The 19,812-nt window shown below is 55.6% G+C and overlaps 3 protein-coding genes and 1 long non-coding RNA gene across 4 annotated transcripts in view; 2 read left to right on the top strand and 2 right to left on the bottom strand.

The window, feature by feature from the left end:
- Positions 1-6,497, top strand: part of LOC129691387 (uncharacterized) — a 19,880-nt gene extending 13,383 nt beyond the window's left edge. The window contains exons 2-3 of the long non-coding RNA XR_008722453.1: positions 6,176-6,312; positions 6,422-6,497. This is a non-coding gene — a long non-coding RNA (uncharacterized LOC129691387). The remainder of the gene's footprint in view (positions 1-6,175; positions 6,313-6,421) is intronic.
- Slx1a (SLX1 homolog A, structure-specific endonuclease subunit) lies at positions 6,392-9,528 on the bottom strand. The gene is made up of 6 exons (XM_055627508.1): positions 9,348-9,528; positions 7,747-7,798; positions 7,144-7,482; positions 6,792-6,919; positions 6,591-6,675; positions 6,392-6,518 (listed from the first exon to the last, which is right to left on the bottom strand). The coding sequence occupies exons 1-6, from the start codon at positions 9,524-9,526 to the stop codon at positions 6,489-6,491; spliced, it is 813 nt and encodes a 270-aa protein (XP_055483483.1). The 5' UTR covers positions 9,527-9,528; the 3' UTR covers positions 6,392-6,488.
- Positions 9,529-9,669: 141 nt separating this feature from the next.
- Bola2b (bolA family member 2B) lies at positions 9,670-10,562 on the top strand. The gene is made up of 3 exons (XM_055627509.1): positions 9,670-9,964; positions 10,048-10,145; positions 10,418-10,562. The coding sequence occupies exons 1-3, from the start codon at positions 9,902-9,904 to the stop codon at positions 10,536-10,538; spliced, it is 282 nt and encodes a 93-aa protein (XP_055483484.1). The 5' UTR covers positions 9,670-9,901; the 3' UTR covers positions 10,539-10,562.
- A 3,096-nt stretch (positions 10,563-13,658) lies between these two features.
- Coro1a (coronin 1A) lies at positions 13,659-18,681 on the bottom strand. Its single transcript, XM_055627646.1, is given in 13 exon segments — positions 13,659-13,867; positions 14,181-14,270; positions 14,272-14,397; positions 14,510-14,567; positions 14,652-14,797; positions 14,877-14,918; positions 14,920-14,982; positions 15,148-15,267; positions 15,385-15,569; positions 15,653-15,782; positions 15,874-15,996; positions 16,852-17,050; positions 18,547-18,681. Coding segments are annotated over 12 exon segments (1,386 nt in total). The 5' UTR covers position 17,050; positions 18,547-18,681; the 3' UTR covers positions 13,659-13,762.
- Between the last annotated feature and the right edge of the window lie 1,131 nt (positions 18,682-19,812).

Here is a 19,812-nt window from a genome sequence, read left to right as displayed (position 1 = left end):
ATATATATATATATATATATATATATATATATATATATATATATATCCCAACTTAAAAGTATCTTTGGGATCATGTCACATGGTTTAAGATTATCTAAACACAAGCTTTCAACTACTAAGCCCGAGTTAAGAGGTTTTTCTGTGGTTTTTTTGGTTTGATTTTGACCCCGGACCTTAAAAATATGCCTGGGTCTGAGAAAGGGTGAACAGTAACTCATTTCCAGAGTTAGCAATACAGTAGAACAGTATAAGGCAACTTTAAAATTACATTTGTATTTATTACATCAAATTTATTAGCCTAGAGGTGAATGCCAAGCACAGGCAGCTGGCTGCAAGAGAAAAAAAACAGCTCTCATTTATGCTTTCAAGAGCTAGCAAAGATATAAGCAGTTAGAAGTCCGTTTCAGATTAGCTTGTTAATCTGCATCAACCTTTACAACGTTGAAAGTTCACCATTATATAAAGAATATTTCGAACCAGGGGTTGAATCATATATACAGCATATTGTAAAAGTACAACTTTGAATTTCCGTAAAGATCCATACAAGTTTAGAATGAGAGCTGTTGCTTTCTTAGTCTAAAAGGAGATAAAATAATAGAGAGTCCGTTAGGACTAAGAGGCTTTCTAATTGGTCATCTTAAGATGGCAGGTTGTAAGCCATGTTGTCGACAGGGCTGCTATTTAAAACACTCTATAGGCTTTTATCTTTAAATTAGAGTTGCATCCAAGTTACGTGTGTGTGTGTGTGTGTGTGTGTGTGTGTGTGTGTGTGTGTGTGTATTTTTTTTTTTGGCTTTTCAATACAGGGTTTCTCTCTGTAGCCTTGGCTGTCCTAGACTTGATTTGTAGAGCAGGCTGGCCTCGGACTCACAGTAGTCCGCCTGCCTCTGCCTCCCTGAGTGCTGGGATTACAGGCGTACACACTGCACTTGGCTCAGAGAGAAAAGATTTTTTAAGGGTTGGGAATTAGAGCCTCAGAGATGAGAGGCTTTGGGAACAGAGAGCAAAATGTAGATATCTGGGAATGATTTGTCTATGGTTGTAAGAATTTGGAAATTTAGTATGCCAGTTTTGGCCTTTGAATTCAGCCAGGTTTTTGTAATGAAGAGCCCACTTAAGGGGGAGGTTGAAGGTGTGAGCTTGGGACTCCTGCAGGCCGGCTGCAGGAGAAGGGTAGAGCCTAGCAATGAGTCGGTCCACGATAGGAGGCTGAGAGTCAGAGGCACATGAAGAAATCTGACTGTAAGTAGAACTCGGGACCAAACTAACAGACAAGTGGGCTGCACATACTCAGGAGTGGTCTTGGGAACAGCTACTTGCTTTGGAGCAGCCATTGACAGGAGGAAGCGTTTATCAAAGTCTATGTTCCCATGCTGGCGCACACAGCATGGTAGAGAGACCACGTGTGAATGAAACAGGATATGGAGCGAGGAAAAAGGTATAAAGAAAGGAGAGGTTTTTTTTTTCAGGTTCCCCCAATCGCATGGGCAGTGTAACGAGGCAACTTAGAAGCCAGGTGTAGGGGTCTGAGGTTGTTCTCCGGAAGACATCTCAGTGGAGAGCCTGGTTGAGTAGACCCATGTTCCCATGGTGAGGTGAGCAGTCAGATACTGAGCCAAGAGCATCCCGGAGGACAGAGGTACAAAAAGTGAACAGGTACAGGCTGTCCCAGCAGGTCATCACACCCTGGTCAGGGACAGAGAGCAGTTTTGCCGTGGCAGACACAGTTCACCCAGGACCAGGATTTTCGATAAAGAGTAAACCGTGCTGGTAGATGAGGGAATCTTAGGGGGAAGGGCCCAAATGAAGGTCCAAGGTTGGCGAAAATTGGTTGGTGTTGGATGGAGCATCTATGATTGGTGGACCAGAAAGTGAGTATATAGGCGGGCATAGAGGGGATCCTGGGGTGCCAAGACAACGGGAGAGCCCCCCCCATCACGGCACCAATGTTATAATAATGCTTAAAGGCACTGCAACATATTTGGTATAAAGGAAGTTTATGCTGGGAAAGGGAGAGGGGGGAACAGAGAGGGCAAGGAGGGAGGGAGGGAGAAGAGGGCACCCATGATAGAGAGAGGGGGAGAGAGAGAGAGAGAGCGCTTCGGTGGCAGGCGGGTCTTTTTTTATCCAGCACTCACCTAGCAGTGGTGACAGGTGATAACCTCAGAGGTTGCTAAGATCTGCCTGGCTGCCTCCGCCTCCCAGAGCGCTGGGATCAAAGGTGTGCGCCACCATACCCAACTCTGCCCTGGAGTCTTGACCCCCTATGAAAAGGAACCAAGCTGAAGCCATTTTGAATAGGGGTCAAATAAAGTTCAAGTTCCCTAGACCTCCCAGGCAAGTGACATCGTGCTTGGCAAAAAGAAACATGTATGTGGGTGACATCCACCCTGGTTGCTAAGTGAGACATGAATGCTGGGCAAATCGCCATGCCACAGTTCTGCAGTCCACCCAATGGGAACAGGATAAGTGTACCACAAAGACACACTCCTACGGAGGTCCCCTAACCCTAAATCCTGACTGGTGGGGAAAATGTAACTGTAACTTGGCACAGACTGTTTGTGGATTTTGGGCTTAAAAACTCCCATAGCATTCCGGTTTAGGGTCAAAGTTCAGCTCCTGAGTCTGTTCTATGGCCCTGATCGAACAGTAGTGGCCTGAGTACAATGATTTTGTGTGTGTGTCATCTGCTTAAATAGTAAGGTGAACATTCGAAGACACAGTCAGCTCCCAGTTCTGTGCTGTGGTCCCTCGCTAGTCCATTTTTGCTGCTTAATTCAAATAAAGCTGTTGCTTTGCTGTACTCTCGTACCTGTAGCGTGATTTATTTTGTGTGCCTGGCCCTTTAAAGGATCCCCAGTTGACCTCTGCCCTTCAGTGTCAGTTACCTCTTGGACCTCTGGGAAGAGGAGAGAATATAAAAAGCCAGCAGAGGCTGAGAGATGTTGAGGATTGGAGTAGGGTCAGAGAAGACAGTTGGTGACAATTGAGCCAGGAGATGCTGAGTTGAGCCAGGGAAGATACTGTTAGAAGACAGGAGAGGAGCCCACAAAGTAGCAAGGAAGAAGAAAAAAAAACAAAAAGCTACATGTGCCTGCTTGGGTTGTTTTGGATTCTCAGACACCAACACATGCTCATCAGAGATACCAAGATGATTTTTTCCTAAACCCTGCATAGCCGCAGCGATGACCCCTGCCCTCTGGCAGCTGGCCTCGGTCCTCTCACCCCGCTCCTCTAGGCCTGACTTAAATAAGCACAAAATGCCACTTCGACTTGAGCAGCAGGATCGACAGTGCATTACAGAACAGCGATGATGGGCTGAGGGCGCAGGCATTGGCGCAGGCGTACCCTGTAGACGGTCCCTGGCTGGGCCATACACCAGCGGGGATTCTGGGCTTTGAGCACTTCGGGCAGAGGCCGGAGGTGATTTCTGTGACCTCAAAAACCGGAATTCTTGTCTGACCGAGATGAAAAGCTGCTCTCCAAAAAACTAACAGAACAAAACCAAACAGCAAACCATTTCATGGTCATCCATTTGGAGGCTCTCTCTGCCCACTGTCTATGCTGCCTTCACCACGTACCCTCAGACCACAGGGGGTCCTGCTGCCAGCCTCAAGGGGTGGCACAGTCCTCAGGGTTTCAGATTCTAGGCAGCTGTACTTGCTGCTCCCCGTCCTCAGAATCACAGTTATCAGAGGCAAGGCAGGGATTGTTGGCAGTTTCTGCAGGCCTCACAGGAGGTGCTGTCCAGTCTTGGGGAGCTCAGGACTCCTTATCTTAGGGTTGATGTGACTACAGTGACCTCGGTACCCCACTGGCATCCAGACCATTAAAAAATACTCCCGGGGGCAGTGCCCAGCCTCAAAGTGTGGCAGCATTCTGGGAGATGCCATACTGAACCAGAGAAGGTCCCCGGGACCTGCCCATGCTATCTGCTTGTAGACACTTCATTTCTCCAGATACCTCCCACTACAGCTGTCAGCCCCGGCCTCCTGTCCCCGTGGTGTCCCTTCTTGAGCTTCTCAGGCTGTCCACCTAAGGCCAGCGCTCAAGGTGTGGACCTGTTAGCGCCCACCTGCCCAGCCCAGTTTCCCCTTGGCACGAGGACAAATGCAGTCAGTCGAGGCACTGAGCTCGTTTGGGGGGTCAGTGTGAGTATACAGGTGATCCCCCTACCTGTCCCAGGGACACAGCAGCGTCTTCCGTCATCACCTGCCCCTGCCAGCTGTGTGCTGGATAAAAGGACCAGCTGGCCACCCAGCTCTCTCTGTCTCTCTCTCCTCCCTCTGTCCCCACGCTCTGTCTTGGGTGCCTCCTTTCTCTCCCACCCCTTTCTCTGCCCTCATGGCCCATTCACTCTACTCTCTCCCTTCCCCAAGCCCCTTCCACTTCTGCAGGATGGGTGGGGGCACTTTCCTTTCTGTTGGCTGCAGATCAGCAAGTGAGGAAACAAGCTAAGGTCAGGGCTTTCTCAAAAGTTCCTGGTGTGTGAGAATTCTAAATGGGAGTGATGGAAGTGGACGAGGAGAAGGGACCGTGGGTGGGTCATTAGCACAGTGGCCAGTCTCATAAGGATCCTAGGAGGGCTGGAGAGATGGCTCAGTAGTTAAGAGCACTGTCTGCTCTTCCAAAGGACCCGTGTTCAGTTCCCATTACCCCCATGGCAGCTCACGACTATCTGTAACCCTAATTCCAAGAGATCTGATACTATTGCACTGACTAATGCAGATAAAATAAAATTAAATAGAAAAGGCCCAGGAGGAAGAGATCCGAGTAACAGGCTGGGCTCTGAGGAGAGCAGGCAGCCCTCTTCCACCACCATCTGTTTTAGTGTTTGTGTAACTGGCTGGCAGAAATAAGGATCTAAATAGACACTTGTGTCTCTCAAGCTGACTATCACACTGTTGGACCAATGGACCCTAAAGAAATGGGAACTGCCTCCAGGATTATCATACTGAGAAAATAAAAGACCCCAGCTAGAGGGAGCTGTCTCCCTGAAAGGCTCACGACTTCAGCAACTTGTCCAGCCATCTTACCGGATGAGATGGAAGCCGGATGACGTGACAGGGGCTGCAAAGATGTGCATACCAACTCTGACCCATTCAGGGCCCTGAAGATGGAGTCGGGGGCTTTGTTGAACCTCTCTGTCCCTCTTCCAAACATGACCTCCCTGAATAAATAAATCTCCTTTTTATGCATTTCCTTTTTTTGGTTTTTTTTTCCCCCCTCAAGGCAGAGTTTCTCTGTGTAGCCTCAGCTGTCTTAGACTCACTTTATAGACCAGGCTGGCCTCGAACTCACAGAGATCTGCCAGCCTGTGCTGAAAAAAGGCATGAGCCACCACCACCCAGGCTGCTTTCCGATTTTAAGTTGGTTCTTTTAATTGGCTTATTGAGGCTGGGTGGTCACACTGACTTGGTAAAGGCTGTGCCTCCCAAGTACAAAACATTAAGAGTAAGGTCTAGCAGCAAGCTTGGCTCTGAAGGCATGTGGGGGGTCTCGGTGGTTAGAACTTGTAGGGTGTTTTAGGCTTACGTATATAAGTGCAGTATAATTTAAGTGCCCTGGTGTACCACAATCCTGTGTGCACAAGGAGGCAGAATTCTGAACTCTTCTCAAACGTCACTGCCTCCATGAAGGTGGGCTCTAGAGAGGCTGCGTGTGCTATCTGAAGGGCTTAGGAGAGGATCGGGTGTGGTCTTGGTCATGCATGGAGGTCTCCTAGACTACTTAGCCTGGCCCTAATGGATAGCCAGCTTGGAAAACAGATGATACATCTTTTCCCTTGAAAAGACAAGCCTGCATGTCTGACATTCCTGACAGCCCTGACATTTCCCCAGGGCTGTCTGTGGGCACAAGGACCTTTGTGCTCCCAACTGAGGCAGGCACATAGGCCCCAAGTCAGCGGTCCTTGTCTCCTCAGCCTTTGATTATTCTACTCAGTCAGCTTCAGACAGTCCAGCCTCATCTGAGGGGTCCTCAACTGGGAGACTGTCTCAGCCACAGTGGCCCTCGGACATGTCCCCGGAGGCGTTGATTTATGTGAGAGGGCCCAGCCTACTGTGCACAGCGCCACGCCTGGGCAGGTGGTCCCGGGTTATGGAAGAGTATTGACTAAAGCACCAGCCGGAGAGATGGAGCCCCTAAGCAGCCCCCTGCATGGTTTCCGTTCCAGGTTCCTGCCTCCCTCCCTGGTGGGCTGTCACCTGCAAGTGTAAGAGGAAACAAGCCCTTTCCTCCCCAAGTCGCTGGCCCTCAAGGTTCATCGTAGCTGAGGCTAAGAGAATGAAGACAGCAGCCGTTTTCTCTAAGGTAAGAGAGGAGCGAGGCCATGCGGTCAGGCCAGAGCCTCTTCCCTTCCTGCCCAGCTCTGAGAAAACGCCAGAAGGCATCCTTAACTCAGCCATTTTATTGTGCTCAGGTAAAAGCTGCCCACCACTGAAGAGGGCGCAGAAGAGGCACGGGGTGAAAGTCGGGGGCGCTTAGGATCAGGTCTCCAGCAAGTCTGTCCAGTGTTCCTGGAAGGACAACGGCTTGGTCAGAGGTAGTCTAGGAGGGGTGGGGGAGGGTGGGGCCGAGTCGCCTCTCACCTCCTCTAATTCCAAATCCTCTTCCTCCTCGGTGTCCACGCGGCACTGCCCAACCAGGTGTCCCCAGAGGACTGACTTCCTACAGCTGCCAAAGGGTGCAGTCGGTGGAGACGGCAGAGGGAGGCTTCAGCGAGCCAGGGCCGGCACACGGGGGCACCTTTTCCCCCAGGCCTCCAGGCTGGGAAGGGGTCCCAGACTCACCTAGGACACCGGCCCTCCAGGGGCAGCAGCTGCCCGGGCTCCTCCTGCAGGAACTCCTCAGCCAGGCAGATGATGTGGGCCCTTAGGGTACAGCCGGGGTGCGGGCAGCACAGGGGGCCCTCTTCATCCTGTCAGAGGTGGCAGGTGAGCGGATACGGAAGTGGCCTGAAGCAACCGAGGGCAACACGCAGCCTGCGGGACAAGGAAGAGACAGGGAGAGAGCAGGACGCCCTCGAAAGAGCCGTGACTCCAGGAGGAGGTCAGGAACGAGCTCACTGGGGGGTCGGGGGCCGGGTGGGAGGATCTATCGGGCTCCCGGCGGGTTCTGATGGGTCAGGGTGGGTGCCCCTACCTGCAGCGCGCGCGCACACAGAGAGCAGCTGGGCTGGCCACCCGGATCCGGCTGGGGCTCGTCGCCGGCCTCCCTCGCCGCGAGCCGTTTCTGGACCGAGGGCCGGGCCGGGGGCGGCCCAAAGGCAATGGGCATGTGCGGCGGTGGCGCCGGGCAGAGGTCGTGCCGGAAGTCGGGCCGCAGCCAGCGCACGGTCAGAGGGAGGCGCGCCCACGGAGGAGCCCGGAGCATGTGCGCCAGCACGCGCAGGTGGAAGGCGAAGGCGGCCTCGCCGCGCAGGCGCGGCCCCACGTGCGTCAGGCGGCGCGACGCTTGAGGATGCTGCCAGGCCCATTCAAACTACGGGAGGGGACGAGCCAAGGCAAGGTCAGGGGGACCCTGGGCGAGGCCGTCCGGACAAATCCTACCCCCCAGTCTAGCTCGTTCTTAAGACACCTTTCTTGCCTGGCGCAGTGGCAGCGCCTTTAATCCCAGCGCTCAGGGCAGGCGGATCTCTGTGAGTTCGAGGCCAGCCTGGTCTACAAAGTGAGTCCAAGTCAGCCAAGGCTACACAGAGAAACCCTGTCTTGAGAAAAACAAAACAAAACAAAACACCTTTCTTACCCGAAGGGCGGCCACAGCAGACGGGAAACCGTGAAGGATTAGCACCATGTCCCTTGAGGAAAGAAGGGGCACGGTGAGTCCCCATGCCACCTCAACCCTGCCGGAAGCTGGATCCCCCCACCAGGCCTGTGCTCCAGTTCACACCGAGAGAGAGCAGTCACACCGCCTCACACCCCGGTTCGGACTTGAACCTTTCCTGGAGGTGTAAGGCCCCTGCACCTGCCAGCCTCGGGTCCTCACCAAGTCCGCCATCCCTCTCTGGAAGTTGTTCTAGTCCCAGCCTTGCTGACAGGGCCTCCGTCTCCTGATCCCAGTCTTTAAAACCATATTTACTGGTGCGTATTAACTACGAAATAACAGGTTATGTCGACCGTCGCTTACTTATCTTGATATCACTTATTATAATCACTTTCTTTCTTTTTTTTCTTTGGTCTTCTTCCTCATTCCAAATAGTTCTCTTCCCACTTTCACAACTTTCCTTTAAATCTCGAATGAGAGAAAACTTGAGGGATTTGCCTCTCCCTGAACCCAGTGATGGCCAGCTCCACCCACTTTCTCATCGTTATGCTGAGTCGGACTGCATTTGGGGGCGGGAGAGGTGCTTCGGTTCGGGGGAACCTGGGCTCAGAACTGTCTGTAACTCCCGTTCCAGGGGGTCCGGCGCCCTCTTCTGACCTCCGCAGGCATGGCACGAACATGGTGCACTTAAGAGGAAGGTTTAGCCAAACACTCACGAATCAAATAAAAATGAAACTTAAAAAGCAACTGCGTCTCGTGTATGTCACGTTTTCATCCACTCACCTGCTGGATGGGCACCGTGCTGACCAGTTTTAGATCAACTCGATATAAGGTGCAGTGATCAGAGAACAGGGAGCCTCCACTGAGAAGATCAGACTATGTAAGCCTGTAGAGCATTTTCTTCATTAGCGGTTGACGGGGAGGGCCCAGCCCACGGCGGGTGGGGCAGCCCCTGCGCTGGTGGTCCTGGGTCCCGTGGCCTTTGTATCTGCTCTTGTTTGAGTTCCTATCCTGAGTTCTTCCCATGACGAACAGCGACGGGGAAGTGAAAGCCAAATAAACGCTTTCCTCCCCAGTAAGCTTTTTCGGACATGGTGTTTCATCACAGCCATAGTAACCCCAAGACGGGCACCTTGGTTGATCCCAGAACTTGGTTAATGTGTTTACTTTTTCTTAGATTCGTTTTATGAATCTGTGTACGAGTGTTTTACTTGTATGTATGTATGTATGTATGTATGTGCACTGCGCACGCATGTATCTATGTATGTATGTGCACCACGCACGCGCCTGCTTGGCGCGGAGGTCAGAAGGCGGCGCCTGACACCCTGGCAGTGGGGTCACAAAGCGGCACTGAGCCTGTGGCTCCGGTCCCCCCGATTAACCATGCCAAATCTTAACCCGGCCTTGGCAGAGTGTTGACAGCCACAAGGTGCCGCCTCCCTGCCACGCTCGCCCGGGTGACAGGCCGGGCACCGCCCGCGATCACACACACACACGCCGGCTCCACCTCTGTTACTGCGGTCCTGCCCCGGCGGCCCGCCTCCTACCCAGCGCCTTCCGGCCGGGCACCGGCGCCCTCTTACCAGGGTCCTCGCCCGCTGGTCCGCCAGGCGCCACCTTTCTTGCGACCGGCGTTGTGCTGCCGGACCCGACGAGCAGGATTGACCGTGAATCCCACGTAAACGCGGCCCCGATGCCGAGGGTTCTGGCAGTAGAGCAGGTAGACCCCGAAGAAGCGCCCCGGGCTTGCTGCGTGTCCCATCCGGACTTTCTGGACCGAAGGTCCAAAATGAGGGGGTGGTTTCCGGAGCCTCGGACCTCGGAAAGGTCTGGATTTTAGGGGGAAAAAAAAAAGAAAAAAGCACTGGAACAAGGATGATCGTGCAGCGACCTGGAAACGCGGAGGGGGTTGGTGCGCCGCCTGCCGGCAGGAGAAAGATGTGCAAAGGCGGCCGGACGAGCCTCCGCCCTCCAGCCCGGCCCGGATTGGCTAACTGCTAGGCGGAAGCGCCGCCCCAGGAAGGGCGGAAGTGAGCGGGGGCGCAGGAAGTGGCTGCAGTGAGGGCGGAAAGCCGGGTGGTGGGCTCCGAGGCGAGGCCGTGTCCATGCCGGGCTGCGACTCCACCGCGCCGTGATCATGGAGCTCAGCTCTGACTACATCCGGGAGAAGTTGAAGCAGCATCTGGACGCAGAGCACGTGGTGAGTGCGGGGTCTGGGGGTCGCGGGCGGCGGGGAAGGGCTCCCGGGCGACTGCCCCATCGTCCGGGTCTCCTGTCGGCTAGGAGGTGGAGGACACGACTGTCAACCGTTGCGCGACCAGCTTCCGAGTCCTGGTGGTGTCGGCCAAGTTCGAGGGAAAACCGCTGCTCCAGAGACACCGGTGAGCCCCTGGAAGCCCCTCGTCCGGCGCGGCGTCGGGCTCGAGACGGCAGCCCGGTCTCCGTCCTCCCGGGTGGGAACTAACTCACTCCCAGAGCCCCCGCCGTGTGGCCCATAACCCTGAGGGTTGCTCCTGCCTTTCTGGTTGGAATTCTGTGCCCTCCTCGAATCCCCACTTCTTGGAGACATCTCTGAGCTCCTTGGTTATGCTAGCTTCGGAGCCCACCACCCCAGCCGAGGCCGGTCATTTTCCAATCCCATCTCTCGCCCCAGGCTGGTGAATGAGTGCTTAGCCGAAGAGCTCCGCCACATCCATGCCTTTGAGCAGAAAACTCTGACCCCAGAACAGTGGACCCAGAACAGTGAACGTCGGAAATGTGGGGCCCAGGCCTGAACAGCCATTAAATTGTAAATCTGGTCCAGCTGGTGTCAGTGTGCTGTTTGAGGACGTGGCTTTTCCCTGACTCTCCTCCAGCCGTCTTTTTTGGCAAATTGGTATGGATTTCTCTCCTGAGCCCTCTAGGTCCCAACTTAAACCAATGAAAGTTCTGTTCTTAAGTCTCTGTCAAGGTTGCCTTATAAGCCTTCACTGTCAGTCCGTGTTGTCCCTGTACTGTCACTAAGGTCAGCCCTCAAACAAACAAACAAAAACAGAGTGTTCCTGCTCTGCCAGCCCTCAGGACCAGAAACCCCAAGCATCTTCCCATGTCTCCCTTTCTCCAGCACCCAGAGGTATCAGAGACAAGATACAGGATTTCTGTCAGGTTGTCAGTCTCTTTACAGGCCTCAAGAGGCCTGATGGTCACTCCAGATATTCAGTCCCCTCCCACAACCAATTCCTCACCATTGTGTATCTCTGGATTTGTTTTGTTTTGTCTTTTTTGTTTGTTTTGTTGGTGTTTTGTTTTTTGAGACAGGGTTTCTCTATGTGGCCTTGGCTGTCCTGGACTTGGTTTGTAGACCAGGCTGGCCTCGAACTCACAGAGATCCACCCGTCTCTGCTTCCCAAAGTGCAGGGATCACAGGTGTGCACCACCGCGCCTGGCATTTGTTTTGTCTTTTACACAGGGTCTCAATATGTTTTCCGGGCTGTTCTTAAATCCATGAGCTCACATGATCCTCTTGCATTGGTGTTCCATGCAGCTATGAATACATGTCACCACCAGCCTCAGTTCTTCCCCATACAGTCAAGGACTGTCCCTGCCACTTGATTAAGCTGGGGTCATAGTAGTCACTGCTCATGCCTTCTCCATTCCCGGTATCATTTTCTGAACATTTTTAGTTCCTCTGGAGGACTGATGATTCAGTCTACTCACAAGGACCCCAAAAGGGGACACAGGAAAGATGCAGAGAGTAGCCTAGCCTGTGTCCCCAGACGACTGACCCCTTCACTCCCCAGATAGCTCTCCTCCAGTTTATAGGGTGGGAGGGACTTGCCCAGGATCACGTGCCCCGTCAGAAGGTGAAACACAAGTGGGAAGGCAGATAACTCCGTGGTGTACTGAAGAGGAAAGAGGCTGGGGTCCTGGGCACACTCTGCATTGTATGAATTCGGCCCAGTGATGGCCATGGCATCCCCTAGAAACGCTCTGTGTCACCCCAGCCCTGGGATCTCCCACCGATGGGGCACCAAAAGCTGCTTGCACACCAAGAGCACTCCTTCAGAAAGCATGCATCCAAATAGCTGTTCAACGGAGTGTTTGCCTAGCATTCGTGAAGCCTAGGTTCAGTCCTCAGTGCCATAAACACCAGGCATTGTGGTGCACCCAGGATAGCACTGGAGAGGTAGACGCATCAGGCGCTGAAGACTACCCGGCCTATGTGAGACAGTCACAAAACACAGAAACAAACACCTTACTCCTGTCAATGGCGTTGAAGAGATCTGTTCTTTCCTGTTTTCCTTAGAAGCCAGGTCCTCTGAAACGCACAGGAAATGCTTGGAGGCAGCAGGGGGATGCTGTGAATGACAAGTCATGCCTAACCCATGACTCCAGAAATCCCTGAGCAAACTCCGCTCTGTGTTTCAGTCCAGAGTTAGGCTGTTTCCTTTCTAAGTTTTGTCCTTAGGCTACGTAGTCTTTGTTTTGTCTAATTTTTTTTCCCTCAATTTTTTGTTTGTTTGTTTTTGATACATGGTCTCTCTCTCTGTGGCCCTGGCTGCCTGGAACTAGGAGATCTGCCTGCCTCTGCTTCCAGAGTGCTGAGACTAAAGGCGTGTGTCATCACACCTGGCTTGTTTGTATTTGTGGGTGTGGGTTGCTTGTGGAGGGTGTCAAAGTCTCCTGAAGCTGGAGTTGCAGGTGGTTGTGAGCCGCCTGATGTGGATGTCGGGGATCTGAACTCTGGTCCTCTGGAAGGGCAGCAAGTGCTCTTAGCTGATGAGCTGTATCTCCAGCCTAAGGTAAATTTTTACTTCTCTATGTGTGTGTGAATGTATGTGCATGCAGGTATACACTGCGACACACACGAGCGGAGGCCAGAAGAGGGCATCAGATGTCTGTCCTCTGTCACTTTCTACTCACTCCTTTGAGGCTCACTCTAGCTCTGAACCTGGTGCTTGTGTCTTCTTTAGGCTGACAGCCGGCCAGCCCCAGCAGTCCTGTTTTATCCACATCAGAGCTTGGGTTTCAGGTGTCTGCAAGCTTACCCAGCTTGGGTTCTGGGATCCGAATTCCAGGCCTCGGGATTGCAGGGCAAACACTCGAAACCACCAAGTCATCCTTCCAGCCTCCCCCCTCTCTCTTTTGTTGTTGTTTATTTCAGTTGTTTTTCTGCTCTAGGCTGAATTTCTGAGCCTCCTGCATCATAGGTGTGCCATACCTGCTTCAGGCAATGGGAGGGATCAGGCCCAGGGCCCTGTGCGTGCTGCCAGCCAGGCCACATCCCAGGACCCATCTGTTTTCGTCCTGCTTGGTTTTGACGCATCTCACTTTATAAGCACTCTCCGTGGCTTGAACCCCACAGCAGTCCTGCTCAGTCTCCCAGCGCTTGGATGACAGCTGTGGCCAGTCAGGAGTCTAGTTCCTTTTGTTCTCTGAGGCTATAGTTTGAAAACCGCCACCGTCACCGTGTGTTTGTTGGTTTCCCCACAAACAACAGTGTCGGTGTGGTCGTGTGCAGTCTGTGCTGGAGCTAACCAGGACATGCTAATCTGGGGTCAGGGCTGGGGCCATAGCTAGAGTGATAGAAAGTTTTCATAGCATATTCACAGGCATGACTTTGGTCCCTAGCACTTCCAAAGAAAACACAAGAAAAGGTTTGGGGCGACTGTGGACCTTCTTGGGGCCATAGGATAGGGATTTGGATGGCTCAGACCTCCCACTCTGAGATGGAGTTAGGAAATAGGAACCGTCTCTCGGCTCCATCACTGCAAGTACCCTACCAACGAAGGCCCCACTCCTATGCATTCGGAAGTGACCCGAAACCCGGCTGGGGATAGCACATTCAGAACCATCAAGGGGAAGCATTGGGAAGCATTGGGCTAGTCAGTTCACCAGAGTCTGAGAGCTACCAGAAAATAAAGCCATTTTATTATTTCCGTCTTATTCACCATATGGCCTGAGGGTTGAGATGGGAGCAGAGTGAATGGCTGGCCCCCGCTGAAGGCTCTGGGGTCCTTTACTTGGCCTGGACAGTCTCCTCCAGCCTGTCCAAGCGCTCTTGTAGCTTTTGCACCGTGGCCTGCAGATTCCTCATCTCTTCCTCCAGCCGTGACACGGTGTCCTGGGAGACCCAGCACTGCATTAGGCCCAGCTTTTCTGTAGCTTCCCTTCCTCTTGACTTCATCTGCCCTTTCCAAGGGTTGGGCCCTTCTGGCCCAGCAGCTGGCTAATTTGATGACTGCAGGCCTGTAGGCTTGCAACCTGGCTTCTAAGGCCTCCGGGTCACCCACTCCTTCTCCAAGAGTCTCCTGCCATTAGGAGCCTGAGCATCCCTGAACAGCAGGCTCTTTCCCTATGGGACCCTGAACACTTCCGTGCAGTCTCTGCCCTAAGACATCTTCCTGGCCTCTCGCCCAGCTCCCCACCGGCCTTACCGAGCTGGGCGTGCCGCTGGCCTCTGGGGCAGCTCTTCTGCGAGCACTGTCCAGGCCCCTGTTGACTCTCAGCTCCCGGCTCTTGGGGGGGCACGTAGCCATCCTTGAGGGAAATGAGGAGGGGGCCGGCATCCCGACCGCCCAGCCACTCCTCGGCTGTGAGGGCAGGGTCGGGTCCTGCGGTGGGTGGATACAGGTCCTCCTGGAACAGGTCCGACTGCGGGCAAGGCCAGGGCTGGTCATGAGAGTGTTTATAGTCCCGCCCCACCCTAGAAGCCCCTATGGTCAGTTCCCGCCCCAGCACCCAGGGAGGGGCACAGGAGCCTCACCTTCCTAGGCACTGTCATGGCAATGGGCTCACATTTCCGCTCATGAAGCTTATAGAATCTGTGGAAACAGGAAGGTGAGCGGCACCATACAGCATGGCTGGTTGGATACTGAAGGTCTGGTTAGCGTCAGAGGGTCAGTCACCTGGCAATCTCACACTTGTTCACTTCCAGGCCACGTTTGGGCATATAGCCCATCCCACGCTGAGACTCCTTGGAACTGAACATGGAAAGATAGTGTAGGAACGGAGCCTCGGAAGTGATCTCAAAATACCGGATGGAGCTGTCACCCTGTGGGTTGTATGGACAGGAGAGTCAGTACCAGCCTTTATGCCCACCTCCCTGCCCCCGGCCCTCCTGCCCCAGTCACCTTGCCACAGAGGTAGACAATGTTGGTGTCGGGGTCAAAAAAAAGGCAGCAAGACTCCACTGCTCGTGTCCAGTTCCTGCAGGGACAGTGGCTCCTCCAGGTGCTTCTGTGGGGGCAGGTGGGGATAGCGACAGGCCGGGCTGTGTCAGCTCTTCCCAGGACAGCAAGCAGGCAAGGGCCCTCCGACTCCCCATCTCCCAGGTAAACTGAGGCCGTGGTCATGCAATAGGGCAGATGCCCAGCCCACAGCTTCCCGTTTCCCAGCACTCACCGTATCCCACAGCGCCACCTGCCGCTCACTCATGCGGCTGAACCCCGTGGTGAGAATCTTCCCTTCCGACACAAACACAGCGTGCACTGGCCGAGTGCCCTCATGGGGGCGGTCCTTCTCCTGAGAGGAGAGAAAAGTGGTAGGTCAGCTTCTCCCAGGCTCGCCAAGGGACCAGATCGTGTAGGTGGAGGGAGAGCAGCATCCAAGGGCCAAGGTTTTAGCTTCAAGGCAACTCACAGCCACGACAGTGCCTTTGCGAGGCTCGATGATGCGGACACGCTTGTCACGGCAGGAGGTACAGATGAGAGCGCCGTCCCGGCTCCAGTCCACACTGTAGATCGTGTCCGGGTGCACATCCGGGCCCAGTGTCAGCACTGCCGCCCCGGTGCCCACATCCCATACCAGGATCACATTGTCACAACCTGCACAATTGTCCAGCATTTAGCCTCCAGCCTTGCCGCCCCCCGTCAATTCCCCCAGCCCTCCCTCCCTCGCCCTATGGCACCTGCACTGAGCAGTATGTTCTGGGCTGTGGGGTGCCAGGCCACGATGCCAACCCGCTTGGTGTGACCCTCCAGGGTGACGACAGGCTCCCGCAGGGGCAGCATCAGGCCCCCGTCAGGGATCTCCCACACCTGCGGGAAGGGGCGAGTGAGTCTCTGGGCCTGTCAGGTCCAGGTCCTTCCTGGAGGCCCCCTCGGAACCGGCACTCCTACCCGGACTCACCATAACTGTGCAGTCCTCAGAGCCACTGGCAATGACATTGTCGCTGTGTGGGCACCAGGCGATGTCCAACACCGGGGCCGTGTGGCCGCACACGAGGGGCACATTCTTGTCCACTCGTCCAGTCTGGGGGGCACAGCAGGGCTTCTGACGGAGGCACTTTGGCCTCCAAACCCAATCCAACCTCCCCACACCCCTGCAAAGGGACACAGAGGAAGGCTGTGGGGTCCCTGGGAGCACCAGGATGGGGGGACCTGGCCTTTGTCCCAGGACCAGGAAGGCTAGCACCAAGCTGCCGAGACCCTGGCCTTCTCTCTATCTCAGTGTCTTCCCCGGGTACCACGGGCCCAGGGTGAGCATAGGGTCGGGGTTCCCAAGAGGAGAGTGAAGGGGCTATAGAATGTGTCTTGTGGACAGGGGCCTGGAGGTCTGTCCCGACGCCTCTAGACAGCAGCAGAGGTTTGGAAATGGCCTCTCCTGAGGGCCAACTGCTTCCTGTGTAAAGAGCTGTGCAGGCCCAGCTTCAGCCCCACAACCACTTCCTCTTCTCTTCTGCTTCCATCGGCCCTTTTAAGGTAACAACTTGGGGCCTATCTCCCCTTCCTGTTTCACCCCCTAAAGAGTTCAGGACTGTACTGGGGCAGCAGGCTCAGAGGGCAGGAAAAGGCTTTTGCCTCATTTTCACCTGTGAGCCAGGACTTACAACTTGGCGAGTTCCCAAAGGCTCAGCTCCTCACGGGCCAGACCTGGAGTCCTCCCTCTGAGAATACTGGCGCAGCCCTATCCCGAGCAGAAAACCCCAGGCCAAGACCTGGGACACCTGCCCCCTTGTTTTGTCCCCAGAGAGCTTAAGGAGCAAAATGGCCCTATCACATTTCACAGATAACACGGAGCCCATGAAGGCCTGGTCACAATCACCTACTCAGGACCCCACAGTCTCAGTGTACCCCTCTCAGGAGCATCATGGTTCCCAAAGCTCACCTTGCCCAGGGGCAGCACGAGGAAGGCCCCTCCCCCACTGGCCTCACAGATCAAAGCCACGAACTTAGGGTTGACAGCGCAGAAGCCACTGTCCCAGGTGGTCTGTGAGACACGGACATCCTCGTAGCACTGGTCAGCCTTGGCTGGCTGTCCGAACACGTGGCGGAATTTGCTGGAGCGAACCACCTGCCGGCTCATCCTGAGGGGCACAGATTGTAAACTTTTCTCTAGATCAATTCCGGTCATAGACTGCCAGCCCCAGAGCAGGCCTTGGCCTGTCTTCAAGAGTTCCAGCATCGTGTCTGAGGCACCCTGACCTACCCCTCTCCATGACTGACAGTCTCCCCAGTTTTTCTTCTGTCAAACTCCCAGGCGCTTCAAGCCACACCCTCAATCCTGCACCATCAGCCCCTTCCACAGAGCCCGAGAAGGTGTAGCTCCGAGGGTCTGGTTCTTGACTGAGACACAGCACCTCCTTCCTCGTGGTCTTGAGACCACGAACACGGGTTCCCTCTGATTGACCTCTCCAGATCCTACATCCCTCAGACCCACATAGAGCCTCCTAAAGGATGGGCAGGGCTTCTCCTCCCTGGCCTGCCTGCTCAGGGATGGCACACAGGAGGATGTCTGCCAGCTTGCCGAGGAGGGGACAAGGTAGCAGGATGGCTTCCCCGGGTTTCTGGCCACAAGAAGCAGCCCTGGCTTGGGTCCCAGCACCTCCCCACACCTCTGCCTCTTAACCTCGGCTCGGAGAAAGCAGGTGCTCTTCTGAGCCATCTCTGTTTCCGGCAAGCTGCATTCAGGAGAGGCCCACAGTGACTGCCCCAGGGTCGGAGGAGATGGTTACCCACCGCGGCTGGGCAGCCAGCCAGTGAAGCCCAAGGGCTGCCCCCATCCTTGTGCTCCAGAGCCCCATCCCTGTGCCCAAGCCTTCCACCTTCCTGCTCAGTGGAGCGGCCGCTGCCCTGCGGAAGGCATCCTGCCCAGAGCATCTGTCCTCCTCCCCAGCCACATCTGTCTGCTCTGCCCTAACGGGAGCCCTTTCTCGCTGGCACTCCAGCCCTCAGCCACCCTGGTATCCCCGAGGAGGCTCCCAGGTCCACCCAGAAAACAGGTGAAGTGCGTGAGCCAAGTCTCCAAGACAAGAAGGGGACATAAGCCCCCAGCGTGCAGTCTGGATTTGGGAAAAGGAAACACCAAATTCAGAGGTGGGGGCGGAAGATGTGCCCCACCCGGCCTCCTCCCCCACCCAGGTACCAAGCCCGGAAACCACGGAAAGGGGAACTTGGCCTTTTCTTGTTTTGCACTCAACCCCTTCCTGTCTCGAAGCCCAGGGCAGGCTCACCCCACCCTGCCCACCCCCACCGCCCAGAAACTCCTTCCCGGGGGGGTGGGGGGCATAGGTTCCGAGCCCAGCTGCGGCCGCTCCCAGCGCACCCACCTCCATCTTGGTCACGATGGTCCTTAGCGCCTCACCTTGGAGCGCTCTGGGACCTGCTTGCCCCTTCGCACTCCTGGGTCCTCGGCCCTCTCGGTGGAGCTCACGAACCGGCTCTCTGTCCCCAGCCTGGCAGCCCTGACAGCTCGCCCGCCCCCACAGCCCCGCTCCCACGCCGGCGCTGGCCCCACAGGTGGCCCATGGCAGCGGTGCCCGGCCCTGGTGCCCGGCCCTCCCCCGGCGGCGTCCAGCCTCACCTGCCGCGGAGGGCTGAGCGTGACGCCCCCCCCCAAGCGGAGGAGGAAGGAGAGAAGGATGGAGGAGCCGCCGGCCAGCCAGCGAGGATGCTCTGTCAAGACAATGAATGAGCAGCGGCCGAGCGCCGGCCTCCTCCGGGTGGCAGCGCCCCTTTGGGCGGAGCTCGGCGAGGCCCGGCCCCCCGCTCCGGGGCGGCGAGCCTGGGACCCGCTCCCCGCGCTGTCACTGCCAACCCCCACCAGGGGCTGACGCGAATCGGCTCTTTTTTTAATGTCAAAACGCAGAAAATACCCCGTTCTTTCCTCCCCCCCCCCCCCAGCCGCCCGCAGCCTCCCCGAGGTCCTCTCCCCGGCACGGGAGAGAGCTCCAGAAGGGCTGCGGCCAGCCTGAGAGCCTTCTCCGCCACGGGAGGGACCGCGCCTGTCGCCCCTGAGGACTCCAGGGTGGCCTCGGGAGTCATCTTTCCTCTCTAGGGGCTCAGGGCTTCAGTGGGGACACCTCTGCCCTCTGCTTCGCAGGCTCAGGGCCCAGAGGAAGCACAACAACTGGGCATTATGGAGCACCTGTTTGGTGCTGGGGCCAAGAGGGCAAGTGAGTCAGGCTGCCGCCTCCCCAGAGCATCCAGCCTGTTGAGGGGTGGGAGGCGTCTGCCGCCGGTTCAAGGCCGCTGAGCGCACACAGAAGCCTGATGTCAACCACGCAGGAGGACCGACGTCCCTCAGGGGTCGGTGGCTTGTCACATGAGCAGGGCAGGGCGGGAAAGGCCTTCGCTAGAACCACTGTTATAACTCCGGGATGTCACTCCAGTGGGTGACCTTGGGCAGGTTAATTTCATCTCAGCCCCAATTTTCCCTCTCCGAGGGTCTTAGCTGCCTCAGAGAGAGATGAGCACTCTGGCCGGGTGCGAATCTGCGTCTCTTCCGAGTGGCAGGTGCTAATAATGTTAGGTCCGGGTGGCCACACCCGTAACCCCATCCCTAGGGAGGCAGAAGAATCCCAGTGATGCCAAGGCCAGCCTGGTCCACACAGAAGGTGCAGGCCCGGGGCCACATGAGAGACCCTATGGGGGGAAAAACTTTCTTTCCATTATTGTCACTTGCCAACTGTCCTGAGAGGATGAGGAAACACCAGACATGGCTTTGGAGAAAGGCGGGGGGGGGGGGGACCGAGGCACAGCGTCATCAAAATTCAAGGACACAGGTGTGCTAATAGTAATCCATAGTCTGAGCACTCAGGAAGCTGAAGCAGGGGGCCAGCCTGGGCTA

This window comes from Psammomys obesus, unplaced genomic scaffold, assembly GCF_907164565.1.
Source record: "Psammomys obesus unplaced genomic scaffold, mPsaObe1.curated_primary_1811, whole genome shotgun sequence".
NCBI classification, from domain to species: domain Eukaryota; kingdom Metazoa; phylum Chordata; class Mammalia; order Rodentia; family Muridae; genus Psammomys; species Psammomys obesus.
This window is presented reverse-complemented; position numbering and strand designations above follow the sequence as displayed.

What these genes read in the sequence shown, in the direction of transcription:
- Bola2b (XM_055627509.1), top strand. Translation starts at nt 9,902, where the DNA reads ATGGAGCTCAGCTCTGACTACATCCGGGAGAAGTTGAAGCAGCATCTG. An exon ending in ATCTGGACGCAGAGCACGTG is followed by an intron (nt 9,965 to 10,047) that starts GTGAGTGCGGGG and finishes CCTGTCGGCTAG; the next exon opens with GAGGTGGAGGACACGACTGT. An exon ending in CCGCTGCTCCAGAGACACCG is followed by an intron (nt 10,146 to 10,417) that starts GTGAGCCCCTGG and finishes CTCTCGCCCCAG; the next exon opens with GCTGGTGAATGAGTGCTTAG.
- Slx1a (XM_055627508.1), bottom strand. Translation starts at nt 9,526, where the DNA reads ATGGGACACGCAGCAAGCCCGGGGCGCTTCTTCGGGGTCTACCTGCTC. An exon ending in ACCAGCGGGCGAGGACCCTG is followed by an intron (nt 7,799 to 9,347) that starts GTAAGAGGGCGC and finishes TCTTTCCTCAAG; the next exon opens with GGACATGGTGCTAATCCTTC. An exon ending in TGTGTGCGCGCGCGCTGCAG is followed by an intron (nt 6,920 to 7,143) that starts GTAGGGGCACCC and finishes CACCTCTGACAG; the next exon opens with GATGAAGAGGGCCCCCTGTG.